Source organism: Typopeltis vanoorti, chromosome 10, assembly GCF_054136105.1.
Source record: "Typopeltis vanoorti isolate ZY-2024b chromosome 10, IOZ_Tvanoo_1.0, whole genome shotgun sequence".
Classification (NCBI taxonomy): Eukaryota; Metazoa; Arthropoda; class Arachnida; order Uropygi; family Thelyphonidae; genus Typopeltis; species Typopeltis vanoorti.
Window position 1 is genome coordinate 36,228,364 of NC_143558.1, and position 19,895 is coordinate 36,248,258.

Sequence of the window (19,895 nt, forward strand, 5' to 3'; positions counted from 1 at the left end):
TATATATTTGTATTGTTATTTATTTTTTACATAGTCTGATAATAGTGGCCTCCCACTAAGTAGTGAAATTCATCTCTTACCTAAGGACAATGACAAATATCCATGCCTGCAGCCTGTTGTTTGGACAGCAGACACTCAGCCAACCAGACTGGCAGTTTTAAACTTTATTTATTGGTTTTTAATTTATGGATCTGGAAAGTGGGTCAGAAATAAAACAGTTGAGCAAAGATCAGAAACCACAGATTTCTGAGGAAAATTAGTTGAAATGAACTGATCTTCAACCTGATTGTCTAAGTCAGGGGTCGTCAACGCATGACCCGCGGCCCATCTGTGGCCCGCTGGCCATTTTTGAAAAAATATCTACTTAACATTAAAACGGGATTAAATAAAAAATAACTTCAACGAAGCCTGCAGGCCACTAAGCTATACTGCGGTATTTAGAATTGTAAGATGCTTTCTAGATTCACAAGGGATGCTGTGCATTTGATATTTTACATAAAATCCTGTAAAAATAAATATTAAATAGACATGCTTCTTCAGCCATCTACCAGCACTTAAGTATTAACAATGCAGGTAGATGGCTGAAGCAGTAGTTCGTTTGAGTGCACTGTCTAGTGCCTTCCATATACATCTCGAAGGTTCTCGATACTTCATTATTTTCATATAAATACAAGAGGATCTCATCCTCAGTCAGTTGTGAACAGTGTGATATTCGTGTATAAGCGCACACAGGTTTGTCGTGTCAACCATAGCCTATATATTGCTAGACTTTTTTTCATTAGTGTGAGACATATTCAGTGGATAATAATCATTACATGTCCATTTTGGATCATTTTTTGGGTTCACCTTCATCACTATGGCGTCTACAAGTAAAAAAAGCGTAAATCAAGTGATTCTTGTTGGGTTTTTAATGAAAAGTGAACCAATTTGTACTTTTTTGTGCCAATCGACGATAAGCCAGTGTGTTTAATTTGTCATGAGTCAGTGTCAGTATCAAAAGAATACAATATAAAACGACACTATGAGACAAAGCATGCATCCAATTTTGATCACCTTCAAGGGCAGCTTCGTGTGGACAAAGCGAACCATCTCCAAATTGATTTAAAATGCCAGCAGGGTACATTTAAAAGGCAGAGGGAAGAAAACAAAGTGTGCATCAACGTAGGTTATGTAATAGCTGAAAAAATTGCTAAAAAATCAAAAGCCTTGGATGGCGAGTTTGTGAAAGAGCGACTCATCGCTGCTGGAGATATTCTGTGCCCAAAGAATAAGAAAGTGTTTAAAAAACCAACTTTGTCTGGGGTAACTGTAGCATGACGTGTCGAAAAACTTGCTAATGACATTGAAGCAACTTCAAAAAAACAGTCGTCCAAATTTACGTCATATTCACTTGCTTTAGATGAGGGCACAGATGTGAAGGATACTGCACAACTGGCTATCTTTGTCTGTGGCATTGATCAACAATTCAATGTGACAGAAGAACTGCTAGTGCTCGTACCTATAAAGGGAATGATGAAAGGCACTGATATTCTTGAAGCCGCCAAGAAAATGCTCCAGTGTTTTGACCTCAGCTTAACCAACCTCGAGGGTGTGGTAACTGATGGTGCCACTGCTATGGTGAGAAAGAATGAAGGGTTTGTTGCACTGCTACAGAAAGAAACGGAACTAGAAGGAAAAGATTTCATCCATTACCACTGTTTAATCCACCAGGAGAATTTCTTTGCGAAAACTGTTGGATTTGAGAGTGTGATGAAAGTTATTGTGACTGTCGTCAACATTATTAGGGCAAGAGGATTGAATCATCATCAATTCCAAGAGTTTTTGAACCAAGAGTGCGAAGCAGATCACGGCAATGTGGTTTATTATAGTGATGTGCATTGGTTGAGCAGAGGAACGGTTCTTAAGAGTCTTTGACTTAAGGAGCGAAATACAGCAGTTCATGCAAACCAAGGGGAATCCGATTGCAGAATTTAATGATCTTTGAGAGAAAAATTATTCAATGTGCTCTTGCTTACATTTTACAAAGACTACATTTCTGAGGACGCATTCCCTAATCTTCACCGGCATGCTTTGAAAATGCGTGCTTTGTTAGGAAGAACATACTTATGTGAGCAGTTCTTCTCCAGAATGAAGCATGTGAAGTCCAAGACAAGAACTCAGATTACGGACCAACATCTTGCAAATACTCAGAGCATAGCGACATCCAACATTGATGCCAACATTGCCAAGTTGCCCATTGGCACTGTATAAAATGAATGTTTTCTTCATTAAATTATCTTTTTTTCAAGTATTGATTGTATTTACTTATCATGAACCCGACTCCTACCTATGCTCTTAAAGCTGAATTTGTTTATTTTTATAGGATTTTATGTAAAGTATTAAATGCACAGCATTCCTTGTGAATCTGGAAAGCATCTTACTATTCTAAATACCACAGTATAGCTTAGTGGCCTGCAGGCCTCATTGAAATTTTTAATGCGGCTTGCGCTGTCTGAAAGGTTGAAGACCCCTGGTCTAAGTAGTTAGCTTATCTGCTCTCCTACCATCAGGCTGCAGGCTCAATTCCCAGCACGAGCATGGATGATTGTGATTGTTCTTAGGTGGGAGATGAATTTTGCTTCTGAAGTAGTTTGAATGCATTTTATGTTTGCAATTCAGAGTAGGGTTTCAAATTATGTAAAAAATAAATAAACATACAACAAATTTATATAAATAAATAAAAATAGGAAAAAAATCCTTAATCCACCCACTGTACTAATGTTTGCAATATTTCATTGGTGTCACATTTAAAACAAAATAAAAAAAACTGACATCAGTAGCGGAATGTTGTTAAATGGAGATATGTGAGAAGAGGTGATAGGTTCACTGAAGCAGAATGTCTGTAAAAATATCTTTAGTGAGACAATGATTTAGATTGATTAACTAGTAAATAGGTCTCGGAATGTCTGAAAAAATATCTTTAGTAAGACAATGATTTAGATTGATTAACTAGTAAGTAGGGCCTGAGAATACTGTAATATAAAATTTGACAGTATTGAAGATATGCCAAATCTTGCTGGCTTGGTCAAGTGGTTAGCATAACCTCTCTTCACTCAGCAGGCTAAAGGTTTTTGAATTAAGTCAAGTCGTGAGCATGGCTGTTTGTGATTTTCTTTAGATGGGAGATTCATCTCACACTGGGGATGAATTTCATCCCCAGTGTGAGACCCCTGCCCCACTTATTGGAAGTATGAAGTGAAAAAGTTCCATGTTTGGTGGTCTCTAAAGCAGGTTTCCTGGACTATGTGAAAAATAAATTTAAAAATACAAGATATATATATATATATATATATATATATATATATATATATATATATATAATTGCTTAAAAAAATAGAAAAAAAAAAAGGCAGGATTAATTGGAAGGAAATTGTTTTTAAGAAGCTAGTAATATTGGGAACTTAATTCAGGTAATATTATCATAATAAGGTGCATATCAGGAAATCACGATGATGATCATCTTCATTTATCATCTTCATTTTCCTAAGTTGCTCTATTCATTATTTCAGAATTCCAGCCACCAGCACAATTTCTTTCTGTTGTTATGCATACTAGGTATGGTTTTCTTTGAGGTTTTCATGTCATAGTGCTAAGCATGAAACATTTTAAATTCACCATCTTTCAGAAAAAGAGTATACCTACCTTTCAGTGCCCATAATATATTGCAAAATTTTAGAAGAGTGATGTTGGCAATTTTAAAATTGAAAATTGAACTTTTTTTCCTTGCCAGCTGGCTCCCAAACATCTGACTTAGCACAGTTTTGTTTATGAAACCCTATTCACCTGCTGGTAATATCGATTAACAGTCAGATCTAATATATGAATGCAAGTTGAGATATTATTCATTTAATAGTGTTGTTGCTTTAATAAAAGTGAAATGATAAAAAAAAATTAAATTTATCTTTGCATGTTTTATTTAGGTAGAGGTTGTTTCAGATGAAGAGGAAGAAGATGAAGATGAAGTAGTTTCAACTGTAGATGATAAATATAAACCTGCTTCATTAGAAAAGATGGTTACTTTAGTAGCACTGTTAGTAGAAAAATCCCGTGGTGAAGATCAACGACTTCACCTTTCACACAATGATTTTAGTGCTGTAGCTGGAGGAAAGGTATGTTACAATGCATGTAAAAGGCAAAATTAAGTTTTATTTATTGAATTTTGGTAACTTATTATTACCAGTCTCTTTTCAGTTTATGATTAACATTTTCTTTATTATTATTTTTATGGTACTTTTGTATTGTGAGTAGACTAAAGTTTAGGTAATCCAGAAATCCTGTTCTAAAGATGAAACATTCAACTTTTTCAAGTTACTTTGTTTCTAATTTGCATGGATGTAGACTCACACTGGATGATGAAATTCATTTATTCTTAAAGCATTTGCAAACATCCTTGACCAGCCGAGTGGGCCACCTGTATAATATCAGTTAATTACTTTTGTAGATTTTCTTTTTTGTTTAGATCAGAAGTAGCCTGAACTACATATAACCCTGGAGGTAGGGATCACTTGATGGAGGTAAGAGAATAAACATTTGAGTAAAAAAAAAAAATCTCTATAGAAACATTTCTAGTAACAATAGTAATAAAGATCAAGAGTAACCACAAGTTTCTTCAAACTTTTCATGGTTTCTATTGGGTAATGTTGACTAGAAAGTCTGCGGTGGTTATTTGTAATGAGGTTATTTGATAATAGCTTGATTGCTGACTTACGTTTTTTATTTTTGTGATGGATTGGTTCCATGGCTTGCTTTCATGCTGTTGGGTGGGTGGTAGTCATATATGATGCTCTATATCAGGCCTGCACAACTTGATCGTCTTTGAGGGCCAGACCCAACTTGGACCACCTCACCAAGGGCCAGATCACTTCGACCTAGAATCTTAGACTAGTCCACTGCAGCTAAATTTAAGTAAATTTGTTAGTAGGTCTACAGTAAATACTAATTAATATGCATATTTAAATTTTTTTAGAGAATTACAATTAAAATTATAATCAAAATTATTTACAAATGGATATAGCTGCAAAATTTCTCAATAAAAACCACTTAAACATAAACACAAAGTTTGCTAATAATTTCACTGAGAATATCACACTTATTCTCAGTGAAATATCAATGACTGAATGTCACATTGTGACATTCTGAATGTCACAATGTGATGCATTGCATTTCTTTGTTGCCACTATTTTATCAAAGTTTGGTGTCATGTTTCAAGTGGCCATTCTTAATATGGCCTCTAAATTGATATCACTTAAAGATGAATGCTGTTTGGTTTTGTTGAAGTTCATGACTGAAAATGTTTGTTCACAAGTATATGTGCTCCCAAACATACAAAATACCTGATAGGCAGTATCCAACAAACTTTTAAATTTATCCTGATCCAGAATAGAATAAAACTCTTGTAAAGTACTCTCCCTATGCTTGACCCGATAGTTTTCAGAACACTGGAGATCAATAACTTCCATCTGGAGTTTGACAGGTAGATTTCCTGCTTCGACAGAAAATGGATCCTCAATCACTTTTATGCAGACTTCTTCATTATTCAATAGCATTCTTTTCTGAAACTCCTCACTTAGAAGTGATATGTGCTTCTTATATTTTCCACAGAATATTCTGATGGAATATTCTGTCGAGAAGTTAAGAAATGTGACCTATCCCCCTTAGCAAGTTGATTTTCAAACATACTTAATTTCATTTTGAATGCCTTTATAAGAGACATTAACTGAAAAACAAACTTATTTTTTCCTTGAAGCTGTAAGTTAAGGTCATTCGACAGAAAATGGATCCTCAATCACTTTTATGCAGACTTCTTCATTATTCAATAGCATTCTTTTCTGAAACTCCTCACTTAGAAGTGATATGTGCTTCTTATATTTTCCACAGAATATTCTGATGGAATATTCTGTCGAGAAGTTAAGAAATGTGACCTATCCCCCTTAGCAAGTTGATTTTCAAACATACTTAATTTCATTTTGAATGCCTTTATAAGAGACATTAACTGAAAAACAAACTTATTTTTTCCTTGAAGCTGTAAGTTAAGGTCATTCAAGTGACCCAAAATGTCACACAAGAAAAATAAATCTTGATTCCATTCTTCATCCATTATTTCTGCAAATTTTTCCATATCTTCTTGAGATTCCAAAAATTCAACTAGTTCATTTTTAAGAGTGACAAAAACTTTACCATGGCTCAACCAGTGTGCGTCAATGTGGTATAGTAGATCCCTGTACTCGGCATCATTTTCTTCTAGAAATGCCTGAAACATTCTGTTTGAAACCCTGAGCTCGAATATAGTTGACCAGAGCAAATACTACTTTAATCACATGATCAAACTGCAAAACCTTTGAACATAACACCTGCTGATGAATTAGGCAGTGAAATTTTGTCAATGGTTTACCTGCATGCTGTTCAATAGATGTTACAGCATCAACGTTTTTTCCACACATAGATGGGGCACTATCAGTTCAAACTGCTACTAAATTCTTGAAATTTAAGGATAGTTTCTTGGTTACACACATCTTTACATTTTCTGTGATCTCCTTTCCTGTTGTTCTTCCTTTCATTGAACACAAACTAGCAAGCTCCTCTGCCACCTCAAAATTCTTATTAACGCCCTTACATATATTAAAAGCTGTGCAGTATCTTTCATGTCAGTACTTTCATTGGCAAGCGAATAATAGACAAATTCACTAGCTGATTTTTGCAGGTTATCTTTAAGATTCTCGGCAATATCAGCCACTCTGAACTGAACAGTCATACAGGACAAACTGATATTTTCAGAATTATTTTTCTTATCAGGACATAATTTAGAAATGGCAATCATTAGACACTTTTTTATCAACTCTCCCTCAGTAAATGATTAGCCAGCACAAACTATTTCTTGTGATATTTTTAAGCTTACCTTTGTGGCAACTTCATTTGCAGATGTCAGTTTTTTTTAAAGGCTTGTTGCTCACCGCTAAGGACTTTTAATAACTTTGCTGCTTTTATTTGCTTTTCACTTGCATCCAACTTGCCAAGGTTAGGATGTTTTGATTCAAAATGACATCTCATATTGTATCTTTCAGCAGAACGATAGATTCCCGGCAAACAGTGCACACTATTTTGTCCTTAACTTAAAAACATATTTGTTTGTCCACTCAGGGTTAAATGTTCGATGTTCTGAATCTATTTTATGCTTTTTACTTAAGCTCATTATGTCGAGATTGACAATATTAATTACAAAAAACTAATGATGAAAAACTCACAATAATGCAGGTAATGATAACAGTTGTGTAATGTATTGCTCCAGCTACAACCAACCACTACACTTTCAAAGCCAGTCAAGGCACACCCAACTTTGTGTAATATGATTCATTCTCGTTCGTAGACATCAAGTCATTATCACGGAGATGTAACTTTGAATTTCCCTGCAGCAACACTAGCGCTAACAAAACCTCGAAGCGATTGTAATAATTTGTTATTAAATACGACAGTGGGAATAACTCCAAATGAAATTTATTGTCGAGTTGAAAGAAACATGATTGTGACATTAATCACATGAACGTAAACATGCAGAGTCTTAGTAAAAATTTAATTCAACGCTAGGAAAAAATTGCCTAATTTCATACTCCCCCGTATGAATAAATAATTCAATCAGGCAGACGGACCATAATAAATAGCATTGAGGGCTGCATGTGGCCCACAGGTCGTATGTTGTGCAGGCCTGCTTTATATAGATGATAATAGTGTAGTGTTAATTCTGGGGAGCATGCTCTGAATCCCCTTCCCTAAGTGGTGCTCAGAGTATGCTTCCCAGAATTAACGCTTCACTATCAATGAGGAAACTTATTGGATTCCAAACTATTATGGATTTTTCTGATGTCATTCCGAGAAAAGATCAGAGGAAGCATGCAGTGGATTATACCTGGTATAGTGGAAGAGAATTTGCCTTGTCTTCTATATGAGGAGAAAATGATGCTAGGAAATCAGCCCTGTCTTTGGTTTGCATAGGCTTGCAAAATAACCGTAAAAAGATTTTTTTTTTAAATGTTAAATATACTATACTTTTTAACCCAGGAAAAAAATTTGCTACAGTTATCTCTAGTCTGCAGTATTTTAACAGTGTGATATTTGTTATTTATAATTGGAAATATGATTTTCACTATCAAGTAACCCCTAATATCTTGGCAGATCCAGCTTCCACTGCTGCTTACCAGTTATGGAAGCAGGTTAATATGTTGCTGTTTGCCAGCAGAACTATAGAGATTTGGTACTCAAGATGTAGGTGTAAAGGATGTGGCTGGTGTTTGTTGGAACAGATAATAGATGGCAATTTTTATGTGATCTGTAAGTGATTGCATTTCCTTAGAATTTTTGTCAATTTTTCGGATGCACCCTAGATGTACTCCACAAGGCAACTCTATTACTCCACAGGAAATACAAATATGAATGTCTATTCCTCGAATCTGCTTCAGCCCTGAAAAGGTTTCCAAACCTCAACAAATTTGGGTGCATGACACTGCTCCAAGTTTGGGAAGGATACATCCTAAGATCTTCAGCTCAACAGCCAAGACTATCCAATTTAGCCTACTAGGGTGTACAGCTTAGGCCTGACTTCTGTTGCCTTTCTTCAGCCTCATTTGCCCAGTGTTTGTGTGCACATATCATTGTTTTTTGTAATTCCTGATGATGGCAATGTAATGTTGCCAAAATAGGTACTAATTAAAGTATTTTATAATATTTTAGTATACGTTGTTATTTCCTGAAAAATTAATAGTTATCAGTAACCAATGTATAAGCCTATCTACAAGAGTTTTCTGAGTTTTCACCAAGAAAAGCCCAGCTGTTCCTAAAAAAAAATTAGCAAGGCTTATCTTGTTTTTGAAAATTGCCTGAGGTAAAAAGATGAAATAAAGAATTGTAAAGCATTACTCAAAATCTGCATTTTTAAATCTGGTGAATTATCCAAATACTCTGTTTGAGACTGAAAGATATGATAAATTTTACATTATAGGATTTTGAATTTTCTTCCATAAATTATTATTATTATTATTATTATGGGCAACTCCAAGGAGTCCTTAGACTCATCGAGGGAGGCCCTAACATCATGTCAAGAACAACTATTCGACATTCACAGTCATGGCACCCACAACAGACTCTGGCATCTTATTCCACTCATTCACCACTCTCCAAGTAAAAAACATAGCTCTAACACCCTTGCCAACCACACTCTTGCCCAGCTTCCATGTATGGCCCCTAGTCCTCCCACCACCAGTCCTATTCTCAAAAATATCTCCTGAATTAATCTTATAGAAACCCTTCAGTAATGTGAATGTCTCAATCATATCACCCCTTTTCCACCTATCAACCAATTTTTGCAACCCACAAATCTTCAACCTGTTCTCATAAGATTCATTCCATAGACCTGCTATCATCTTGGTCACTCGTCTCTGGACCCTCTCCACCTCCTCCCCATCAAGAAGGAACCCTGGTGCCCAAATCTGGGCACAGTAGTCTAGATGGGGTCTTATCAAGGCTTGATACAGAGGAAAAATTATTTGTTTGTCTTTGCTTATGAAAGTATTTTCAGCAACCAAGTGATTTGATGAGCTGATTTAGCCACTTTTGCCATGTGCCCCCTAAACTTCAACTCCCTGTCCACCAATACTTTCAAATCCCCGGCATCATCAATCTCCTGGAGTAAGGTTCCACCAATATGATATACTGCTGCTAATCTTTTCACCCCAAAATGCATAACCTTACATTTTGCCACATTAAATTGACATCCATTCTCCTTAGCCCAGACCTCCAATCTATTCAAATCATCTTGCAAGATTTTGACATCATCTGCATTCACTTTTGCCCTGCCCAACTTTGCATCATCCGCAAACAAATGAACTGTTCCTCTCAGATCCTTTCCTATATCATTAATGAACAGATTAAACAGCAGTGGTCCAAGAACAGATCCTTGTGGCACACCACTAGTCACAGGCCGTCTTGTGGACTCTACTCCTGAATAAACCACTCTCTGATATCTCTCCGTCAACCACCCTCCTATCCATCTCACCAACCCTATATCCATTCCCATATGCTGCAATTTACTGATTAGAATTCCATGTGGTATCCTGTCAAAGGCCTTAGCAAGGTCCAGTAGAATCACTGTAAACCCATTACCCTTATCCAGTTCAGCCGTCACTGTGTTATAATACTTGAGCAAGTTACTGAGGCATGACCTACCCTTCACAAAACCATGCTGTCCCCGATACAGTATTCCATTTTCATGTATCCGATCCTGTATTTTTCTCTTGACTATTTTCTTCAAGACCTTGACAACGATTCCTGATATGCTGATCGGTCGGTAATTTACAACAGCAGTCTTGGAACCTCCTTTATGCAGTGGAACTATTTTCCCCTCTTTCCACCCTCTCGGGACGAACCCAGATCTGAGACGCAAAATAAACAAAATGGTCAAGGGCACTGACAATTCTTTAGCTCCTTCACGTATGACACGATTTGGTATACCATCTAATCCCACAGATGTATTGATATTGAGGTTTTGTAATAGACTATTCACTTCCATTTCATTCACCAGAATTCCTGTATAAGCTGTTGGTTCATTCAATCCTGCAACATCACCACCTGGATGATATACTCTTGCAAAGTGCTCGCTCAGTAATTCAACTATCTCAATGATTCGGTTACCTACCTACCATCGGCATTCTTTAAAATCATTCTGCCACATACATTTTTTTTTTTTTTTTTTTTTTTTTGCTTGCAGCATATTGAAAGAACTATTTGGGATTCTCTTTAGCCTGCATGGCTAATGTTCTCTCATAATCCACTTTTGCTTTTCTTCCCACACTTGTTACCCTTCTGGCCTGCACTTTATACTGTTCATGTGCCTGCCAGTCACCTTTCTCCTTAAATTCCCTCCACAGTTGTTTCTTTTTTTTCCAGCTCAAGCTTAATGGTGTTATTCATCCATTTAACCCCCTACTTGATTTATTATTCGGACTCTCGGTATACAGTCAGCCATTGCCTCATGCAAACACTTCCTAACCGCCTCCCATGCACTATCAACATCCAGCCCTTGCAGTTTTACGTGCCATGGCACTGAACCAATTAAACTCCTAAGCTTTTCATACTTACCAGCCCAATAATTCCACACGTACCCTGTCTTAATTGTAAATTTAAATTCCACACCTTTAGCCACCTCCCAAGTCAAGACCCTATGATCACTCTCACCAATTGGTGGCAACGTGGTCATATTCGTTACAGCCAAATTCTCAGATGCAATTACTAGGTCAAGCACTCTCTGACCCCCAGTATTTTCCATTACATGCTGTCGCAGATAGTTATCCCTTAATAACCGCATAAAATCCAATTCCTTCCTCCCACGTGTCCTTTCCTCCTTCCAATCAATTACCATAGTTGAAATCTCCCATAATAATTACCCTTTTTCCACTCATTTCTTCTATTTGCTTATGCATACTGTTTCCACCATCTATTCCATCACCTGGTCTATAGCAGCACCCAACTGTATATTTTGTTCTGCTAGCCTCAATTATATAAATTATATATTAGAAATATATCTAATTATTTAATGGCAGGAACAACTACTGTGATTTTTTATATAATGATTGGTTTATTTTTGATGACTGAACTGGAAACTATCCATTACATAAACAGTAATATTCAGCACAAGTATATAAAATAATTTTAGGTTCGAAGAATTGATTGATAATTCAAACATGCATTCTCAAAGCATTGTTTTATTAAATTAAAAAATTAATTGTAGAAAACATAGCTCACAGCATTTTAATCATACTACCATATGAAAATGCAACTCTGATTTCCGAGAAATAAGATGCAGGAACTATTGAGTGTAATGAATGCTTTTGTATTCTTATAATGTTTTTATAGATAATTCATGGTGGGGTCACTTAAGGGTCAAAGCCAAATAACTGGGAAGAAACCTCCACATCACCTTTAAGGAATGTAGAGAACTGTAATAGGCTTCTGACCTAAGGTCAATCCTTACTTTCACATGGTGCCCCCTGTTAGTAGGTATCCACTGGGTACTGAACAAATGAGGATAAGTTGGCAATTTCAAACATAGCCAACCAAATTGTTTAAGCCAAATCTCTGTTGACTTAAACCTTTATACAAATCCATCCAACCATTTAGTTAAGAGTCCATAAAGATACTGGACTCTGTTCATAAAGAGTCAGTCAGACTGATCAATGATCCCCCACTCACTTTCATTCTGGCACTCAATTTCTGCTACTTGCATCTTTTACAAATACTTTTAAGGTTGCTGTTCGTTAGAAGTAGCATCAATAACACCCCCACTGTCTGTCAAATCAGGCCAAATGCATGCAGTAACTAATCAGCACTTCCTCAGAGTGCATCTCCAAACTCACAGAACAAATTTTTCCAACTCCTTTTCCTACATCTCTTTCACTACTTCCCTTTGGAACAATCTGCCATCTTATGTATTTCCCAAAAAATACAATCTACAGCTTTTCAAGATAGATGTGAACAAGTTCCTTCTTGTCCATCCACAGTACTAATGTACTATAGGTTGACCAATTTCTCGTGAATTGGTTCCCCATAAAAAACACAAGTATATATCATGGTACAACATGGTGAGATTTACATTGCCCAGTTAAACAGAGGTCCCCATTTTTATAAGGAACCAGAGCAAACATTGAAAAGTCAGTTACTGGAACAAACTCCAACTCAACATCTAGAAGAAAGAAGATCAAACTTGCAGAACTGAAATTAGTATTACTGACACGAAGAAGACAAAAATAGGTAAAGTCTTGTTAAATAATAAGTGTAGGATATTATATTCTGGCAATAACAATCATAGCATTAACACCAAACATGATGATAAACTTATTGAAAGGCAGTTTCAAGTTTTCAAGAGTTAAGTTTATGTGGGCAAACTTCAAAATGGACAAATGAACAGTGAAACTTATCTGTACCTATGGCCCCACAGAAGATTTTCTCAAAGGCAAAATGGAGAAATTTTTTGAGTCAATACAGCAGACAGCTGACATAAAGAAAATGAAAAATTAGTCCTTGTTGGACATCTAAACAGCAGAGTAGGAAATAAATTCTACCTAACATATAGGGATGTTTTGAGAAAATTTGGAGAAAAGAGCAAGGCTAATAACAATGATAAATGCTGGATCTGTGCCTGTGTCTACATGGAACATTGAATAGATACCATGCTTAAGAGTCTTTATGGCTGTAAAAAATTTTAAGTATATGGATTTATTCTGTGACTGGTGAATTTAGAAGTCCACCAAATGTTCTGATACCACATGTAGCTGTCTATTGACTTTTCCCAAAGTTGGACTTCTGCCTGACCTCATTAAAAAAGACCAAATAATGAGACCTCAATAAAGGTCATAACTGTAGGTAGTTTTTGGTATTGAGACCACATATTAATATAAAGAGTTTATTCAAAAATAAACAATTTAATACAACTGACAAGTTTCGTGCATCATAAGAAAACTTATGTACCGTTATCCCTGATGATGTGTCATAAGACACATCATCAGGGATAATGGTACATAAGTTTTACACAACAAAACCTTATTAACAATCAATTACACATATTAGATGTCTTTAATAACTTCACAACTGTTAAATAATTGAGAAACCAGAATACAAATTATATATTTGTTACTGTATGCATATTGGAATATTGCTAGTTGTTGTCACATTCTGTAGTTCATGTGTGCTATATCCTAGGTCCGTGACAGTTAAATTTTTGATGAAAGCTGATCAGGCTTTGATTTTTATTGCACTGTGTAGGGGGGATCCTAAGCATTTGTGCAGCTTCTTTAAATTTTCTTCTGAAATAGTTATTATCAACATATGACATGTTTGTCTGCTGCCAGAGTACTTGATGGCCAGTAGTGGCTATGTGAAACTAAACCTGATTTGTGCTCCCTTCTTTTTTCAACGTCTTTTACATGTTCAGACATGCAGATATCTCCCGACCTTTCTGTCTAGCCTACATAACAAATGCCACAAAAGCAATGAATCTCATAGATGCCTGGTTTTTTTCATGGGGTGATGTGGCAGTTTTGGTGGATGTAGAAATTTTGATATCTTGTAAAGATAGAAAAGCCACTTTTATGTTGTACTCATGGAGCAACAGAGCTATTTGTCTGTGACATTTTTGATGTACGGCAGCATGATTGCATGCTTGAAATCTTGTTTAAGTAAAGCTTAAGAATATTTTTGATTGTCTTGGGTTCAAAACCATTAAGTGCAAGGTTCTGTGCCAGGTAGTGTAATTCTTCATTTCTTTTAATTGGTGTGCTGGATATATTGTATGCCCTGTCTTGCAAAGTTTTAATTATGTTTTTTTTTTTTTTCAATGGTTAGTGAAGTGAAGCAGCATTTAAAAATCTTTAAAAGCAAAATCTTTAATCTTCAAAAGACCAAAACTGGTCTGGGTAGTGACCCTCTCATTATGCATAGCATTATATATATGTCAAAAAGAATGTGTACTTTGCATTACAGGATACTAAGGCAACTGATGTGAAGCCGTCAGCCTCTATATACAAGTAGCCTAGTTGTAAAGATACTTCATGCACAAACTGTTTACTTACACTTGGATACAGGATTAAACAAGAATGTAATTTCTTGGCAAGTTTAATTTAATTTGTAACTAAGTGAAAAAAACTGTCTAGTAATATAGATTCCTATGCCATAATGTAAGTATTACCTTCCTGCAGTCTGGTTTCTTAGCGTAGGCCAGAAGCTTGGTTGATGAATGCAGTATTTTTATCTTGGAATATATCAAATGTGATTTAAGTTCTGTTTTTTAATTGAAAAAATTGGTGTGCAGTTACTTTTAAATATCCTTTATTTCTTTATGGATATTATTTCTGGGTAAACTCCCATGTTACTCCTCTTAACAAACTATTATATTTACGGCTATTTTGCCTGCTTCTGTTTAGGAGTGCCCCTGTTTAAATGTCATTGGCTTTTTACTCACGGATTCTTACGGCATTGTAGATGTATATTTACCAATAAATATATGTAGCATAAAGGAAGAGAAATTTACACATACCTTTTTCTGGGTGTTGTGGCTTTTCTTCTTTCTGCGCTGTCCAAACTACTTTGTGTGTGTGAGGGGGGGGGGGGTAGACAATATGGGAGAATTAAATAGAAATGGAAAAAACCTGGGTTTTTGAATAATATATATATATTATATTATTAGGGATGGGCAGAGCGTTTTTTTATATTTATATAGGGTGGGAAAGGGCGAAGGGGTTGAAAACAGCAACTGATATTTAGAGGGGGGAAGGGGATTGACGGGGTGCGGTCTGTTTTGACTATGCTTGATCGTCGTCTGAACACATGGAGGAAACGGATGCTATGTCAGGTCGAGTAGGTGCTTCTGCTTTTGGAGTGTTTGTGTTACCGCCTATTGGTTGGGGTCGTGACGTCAATTTTATGTTGTGAAGCTTCCAAACCTCGGAGATTATGTAGGGCCTATGGACGTTGATAGAGTTTGCATCACATTTTATGGCTATTGTTTCCGATATTCTAAGCATTGTTTCATTGTCTTGTCTGTCTACTATGATGGCCTTGTCGATCTGTGGGGTATGTTTTTGTTCAAGGGCGTGAACAACTATTTCTGTTTTTCCTGTGCTTTCTATTCGATTTTTCTTTTTGATGTTGCGTTTTTTAGTGTTTAAATGTTCTGGAATAGGGATGTTACAATTGCGAAAGTGTTCTTGTAGTCTTGCCCATAAAGAACTGATGGTGCAACCCATGTAGGTGATATCACAGTCTTTTTTGGCATTTTTTACTTAGGAAATTTATAGACTATATTGTCGTGTTCAGATATTTCTTTTTGTGTGTGAGATTTATTGGGTTTTAGGAGATTTGTCAATTTTTGGTTTGTGGTGAATACCAGTTTGCAGTCAGTATGTTTGAAGATGTATTTATAGGCTTTGTATATGTTTTGGGTGTATGGTAGTTTTATAATTTTTTGTGTTGATAAGTTTCTTTTGGTACTTGGGTTGTTTTGGCAGTTTTTGGCTGTCCTGTTTGCATAATTTATTAGTTGTGTAGGATAGTTGCAATTTTTGCAGATCTGTGTTAGTGTTTTTTATTTCTGCATTTAGATTACTCTGATTGGATGAAAATTTGTAAGTATTTATGAATTGTGATAAGATGACCGATTTTTTAACGGAATATGGATGGTATGAGTGGAAATGGTGGTAGTTTCCAATATGCGAGGGTTTGTGGTATACTTTCGTGGCTATTTTGTTGTATGTTCTGATTAATGTCAAGTTTAAGAAATTGATGGATTTGTTCTGTTTGGTTTCTATGGTGAATTTTAGTCTGTTGCTGTAACTGTTTAAGGACACTTTTAAGGTGGTGATGTGTGCAGATATGTGGACATTATTCTGTGCATTGGAAATCCTACACACACATCACCATTGCAAAAGTGTCCCTAAACAGTTTGTTTGAAAGTGTTTAGGGACGCTTTTAAGTGTTTGAAAACATCGAAATTGGTGGCTGCTTTTTCCACTCATCACAATCTATTATACGCACAGTAAATGAATGTGGACCAAGTGGATACGATTATAAGCAAAGTGTACAAACTTGATTGTAGCTTAAATATTAAATATTCCAAAGCACATTACATCGATTTTTTTACTTAGGTTAAGTCCCATGTGAATATTGTAAAAAAATAAACTTTCTTTGTCTCAGTATAGTTTGTATTAGATGTTTTTTTGCAAATAACTCTTTTGAAGCTAACTGTATATACTGCTTTCATAAGAATATCATGTCAGTCATTTGCAGTACACATTAAAATGTTACAATCACTTGCACTTTTACCAGAAGAAGAAGTGTTAGAAACATTTTTAGAAGTTGCTGATCTGTTCTCTAATTTAGACAAATATAATGAACAAATCGAGCAAGTTCTCCTTTACTTCGAACGTACATATATTTGAGGTAGACAGCTCAGGAATGGCACTTATAGACAACCGCTATTCAATATTTCTACTTGGAACCATAGACACTGTAGCCAACTGTATAGCTAGAACTACAAATTGTATTGAAGGATGGCACTTTGGACATCAGTCGCTCTTTCAGTGTTCCCATCCAACTGTTTGGAAATTTTTGGATAACATTGTTAAAGAATCATCTTTACAACATACAAACTATTTGTAGCATTTAACTGGTCAACGAAACCCAGGACATCGTAGGTATATTTCGTTAAAACAACGTATTTCATATATTGTACAAAAATTACGACTCTAATACATGATTGGATTTTTTATGTTGTATAGTTTATATGACTTAGCATTTGTTTTTTATTATTTTTTAAAATAAAAGTAATTTTTACAATATTAAGAAAGTTTATGTGTTTAATTTGGCAACAAAATTCCAATAATATTTTAATCGAATTAAAGTCAATAGGTAGGTCTTATAAAGTATTACCAAATTAACGGAACTCTTATCTGAAAATAAATATAAAATTCATCATAAAAATTTAAAAACTCTAAAGTAAAAAACTTCCGTGTGAATATTCAAATTTTTGTAATTTTTTCTTAGTGTATTTTTATCTATATGTAATTTCTTCCTTGTGTAATTTTAACATGTAATCTTAAAATATATCATCATGCACATCAAGGATTTAGGCCTAGCGTGGCCTGTTCCGGCCTTAGAAGTCATCGTTGAATCATTTAAGAGGACTTCCTGGTTTTCTTTTTCCTAATGGCTTGTACTTTAAGGCTTGTTTTGGTAATCTTTCTGTTTTCATTCTTTGAACATGTCCCATCCATTTGTTTATATTTTTAAATTTTTTCTATTACTGATTCTTGGTTTAATTCTTTCATAATTTCTTCGTTTCTTTTGTGATCAAACAATATACTTTGCAGTTTTTCTCATAAACTTCATTTCTGATGTTGTTTGTCTTTTTTTTTTTTTATTATTTTTTTTTTATTGTCCAGATTTCACTTCCATACAATAAAACTGGTAGGACTAATGTATTGTATACTTTTAGTCTGGTTTGTTTTTGAACTGGGTTTGGTTTAAATATAGAGTTAATTACACCTGTTATTTTTAAATATTTTGCAATATTTTGGTTTATATCTTTTTCATTTTCATATGTGATCATACATCCTAGGTTGTTAAATGAATTCACCTGTTCTAAGATCTTGTTATCTATTCTATCTTAGTTCTTGCTAGATCTTGTCCTTTAAAGGACAGCCATAGTTTTTGATTTTTTTGTTGATATTATCATACCATAACCTTTGGCTATCTCATTTAGATCTAAAATAGCCTTCTGTAAGTTATCTTCGGAATTTGTAATTATTATTTGGTCTTCGGAAAAAGGAGAGTGTTTAAGTTCACAGTAGAAGAAAGTTTAATACCAAAAAAAAAAAAAAAAATCAGCAAACGCCTTTTTATTCCCGTATACGGGAGTAGGCGAGGCCATTTAGCCCTATCTAACTTTTGGAGACTGAATGGGCAGTTCAATCTCCACTGGTACCCAATCAGAGATAGATGGCCCAAGGCTATCACTAATTAAGCAGTACGCAGTGAAGAGAGACGGCTCAAATGTGCCACCATCTCGTGGTCCCTAACCCTAACACAATATATTTAATGTCTGAAATAATGTGGGTTCTCTGGTCGATTTTCTTGAGTTTACAGGATGACAAACCCGAGTTTCCGGGAGGAAAAACCCTCTTGCCCGTGCCAGAGATCGACTAACTCGGGAACCAGTCGAAAAAAGGCTTAGAAAAATTTCCTCTAATCGCCGACTAGACTGGAAACCAAGTCTTCCTTTGTGCTGTCAGGCGCCGTGGTGTGCAAACGGCACATCCACTAGCTACACGGGCTCTGGTTTAATTAGTTTAATACCTTGATGGAAATTTTTATTCCATTTTATTATTATCTCATTTAGGTAAATATTAAAAAGAGTTGCTGAGAGGGGACATCCCTGTTGGACCCCTTGGTTTATCTCTCTCGTATATGATATAGCTCGTGATTTAATCTTATTTGTATTTGATTATTTTCATATATACTTATGATAGCTTTTAGGATATTATTTGGTATTTCTATTACTGATTTTACTACTGATTAAAATATATAAAAGTGGATATTTATTATTTTTATAGGGGTTCCCTTTTCTATACCAACAAATTCGTGATGGTATTAATTTACGACAGACATGCAATCTTATATTTAGTCTTTGTCGGTGGAATGAACATGTTGCACTTCATGTAAGTAATTTTAAATCATCGCTTTACTGAAGAAAAATTTTTAGTTTTGTAATCAAGAAAAATTTAGCCATTACTAAAAGATGGGTTTTTAATTGTGCAGTGAAATTGAAGTTAACAAAATTTAAGTAGGGCCACATGAGTGTCATAGCTTGATAACTTGGAGGAAACCTCTACATAGCCTTTTAAGGAATGCAGAGCACTGACTCAAGCTACTGACCTAATGTCTGGTGGCTGCCTAGCTACTGAATTAATCAGTATAGCTTTAGTTCAATTTGGGATTTAATGCCAGTTGAGTTTTTAGCACACCTCAGTAGCCATTACTGAAGGATCTATTTCACCATTGAAATAGGAAATCAATAATTATCTGCCCTTCCTTGATACTCTGGTCACCCAACTACACAACAGATCCGTTTCTGTTTCTGTCAGAAAACCTACCAATATGAGAAGGTACATCCATCATTTATCATATCTCCATCACTATTTACAGTGATATGTTGTTATCAAAACTAGCAAATTAAACTAAATCCTGTTGCTTGGACCACACTAGTATCTCTACAGAAATTAAGCATATCTGTACTTTTTTTTTTAGCCAATGGCTTTCCCCTT

At 35.3% G+C, this 19,895-nt stretch overlaps 1 protein-coding gene across 1 annotated transcript in view; it reads left to right on the forward strand.

The window, feature by feature from the left end:
- Nucleotides 1–19,895, forward strand: part of puf (ubiquitinyl hydrolase 1 puf) — a 1,013,305-nt gene that overhangs the window by 695,832 nt on the left and 297,578 nt on the right. The window contains exons 55-56 of the mRNA XM_090399560.1: nucleotides 3,960–4,148; nucleotides 19,185–19,289. Coding sequence (XP_090255686.1) covers nucleotides 3,960–4,148; nucleotides 19,185–19,289 — 294 coding nt within the window. The remainder of the gene's footprint in view (nucleotides 1–3,959; nucleotides 4,149–19,184; nucleotides 19,290–19,895) is intronic.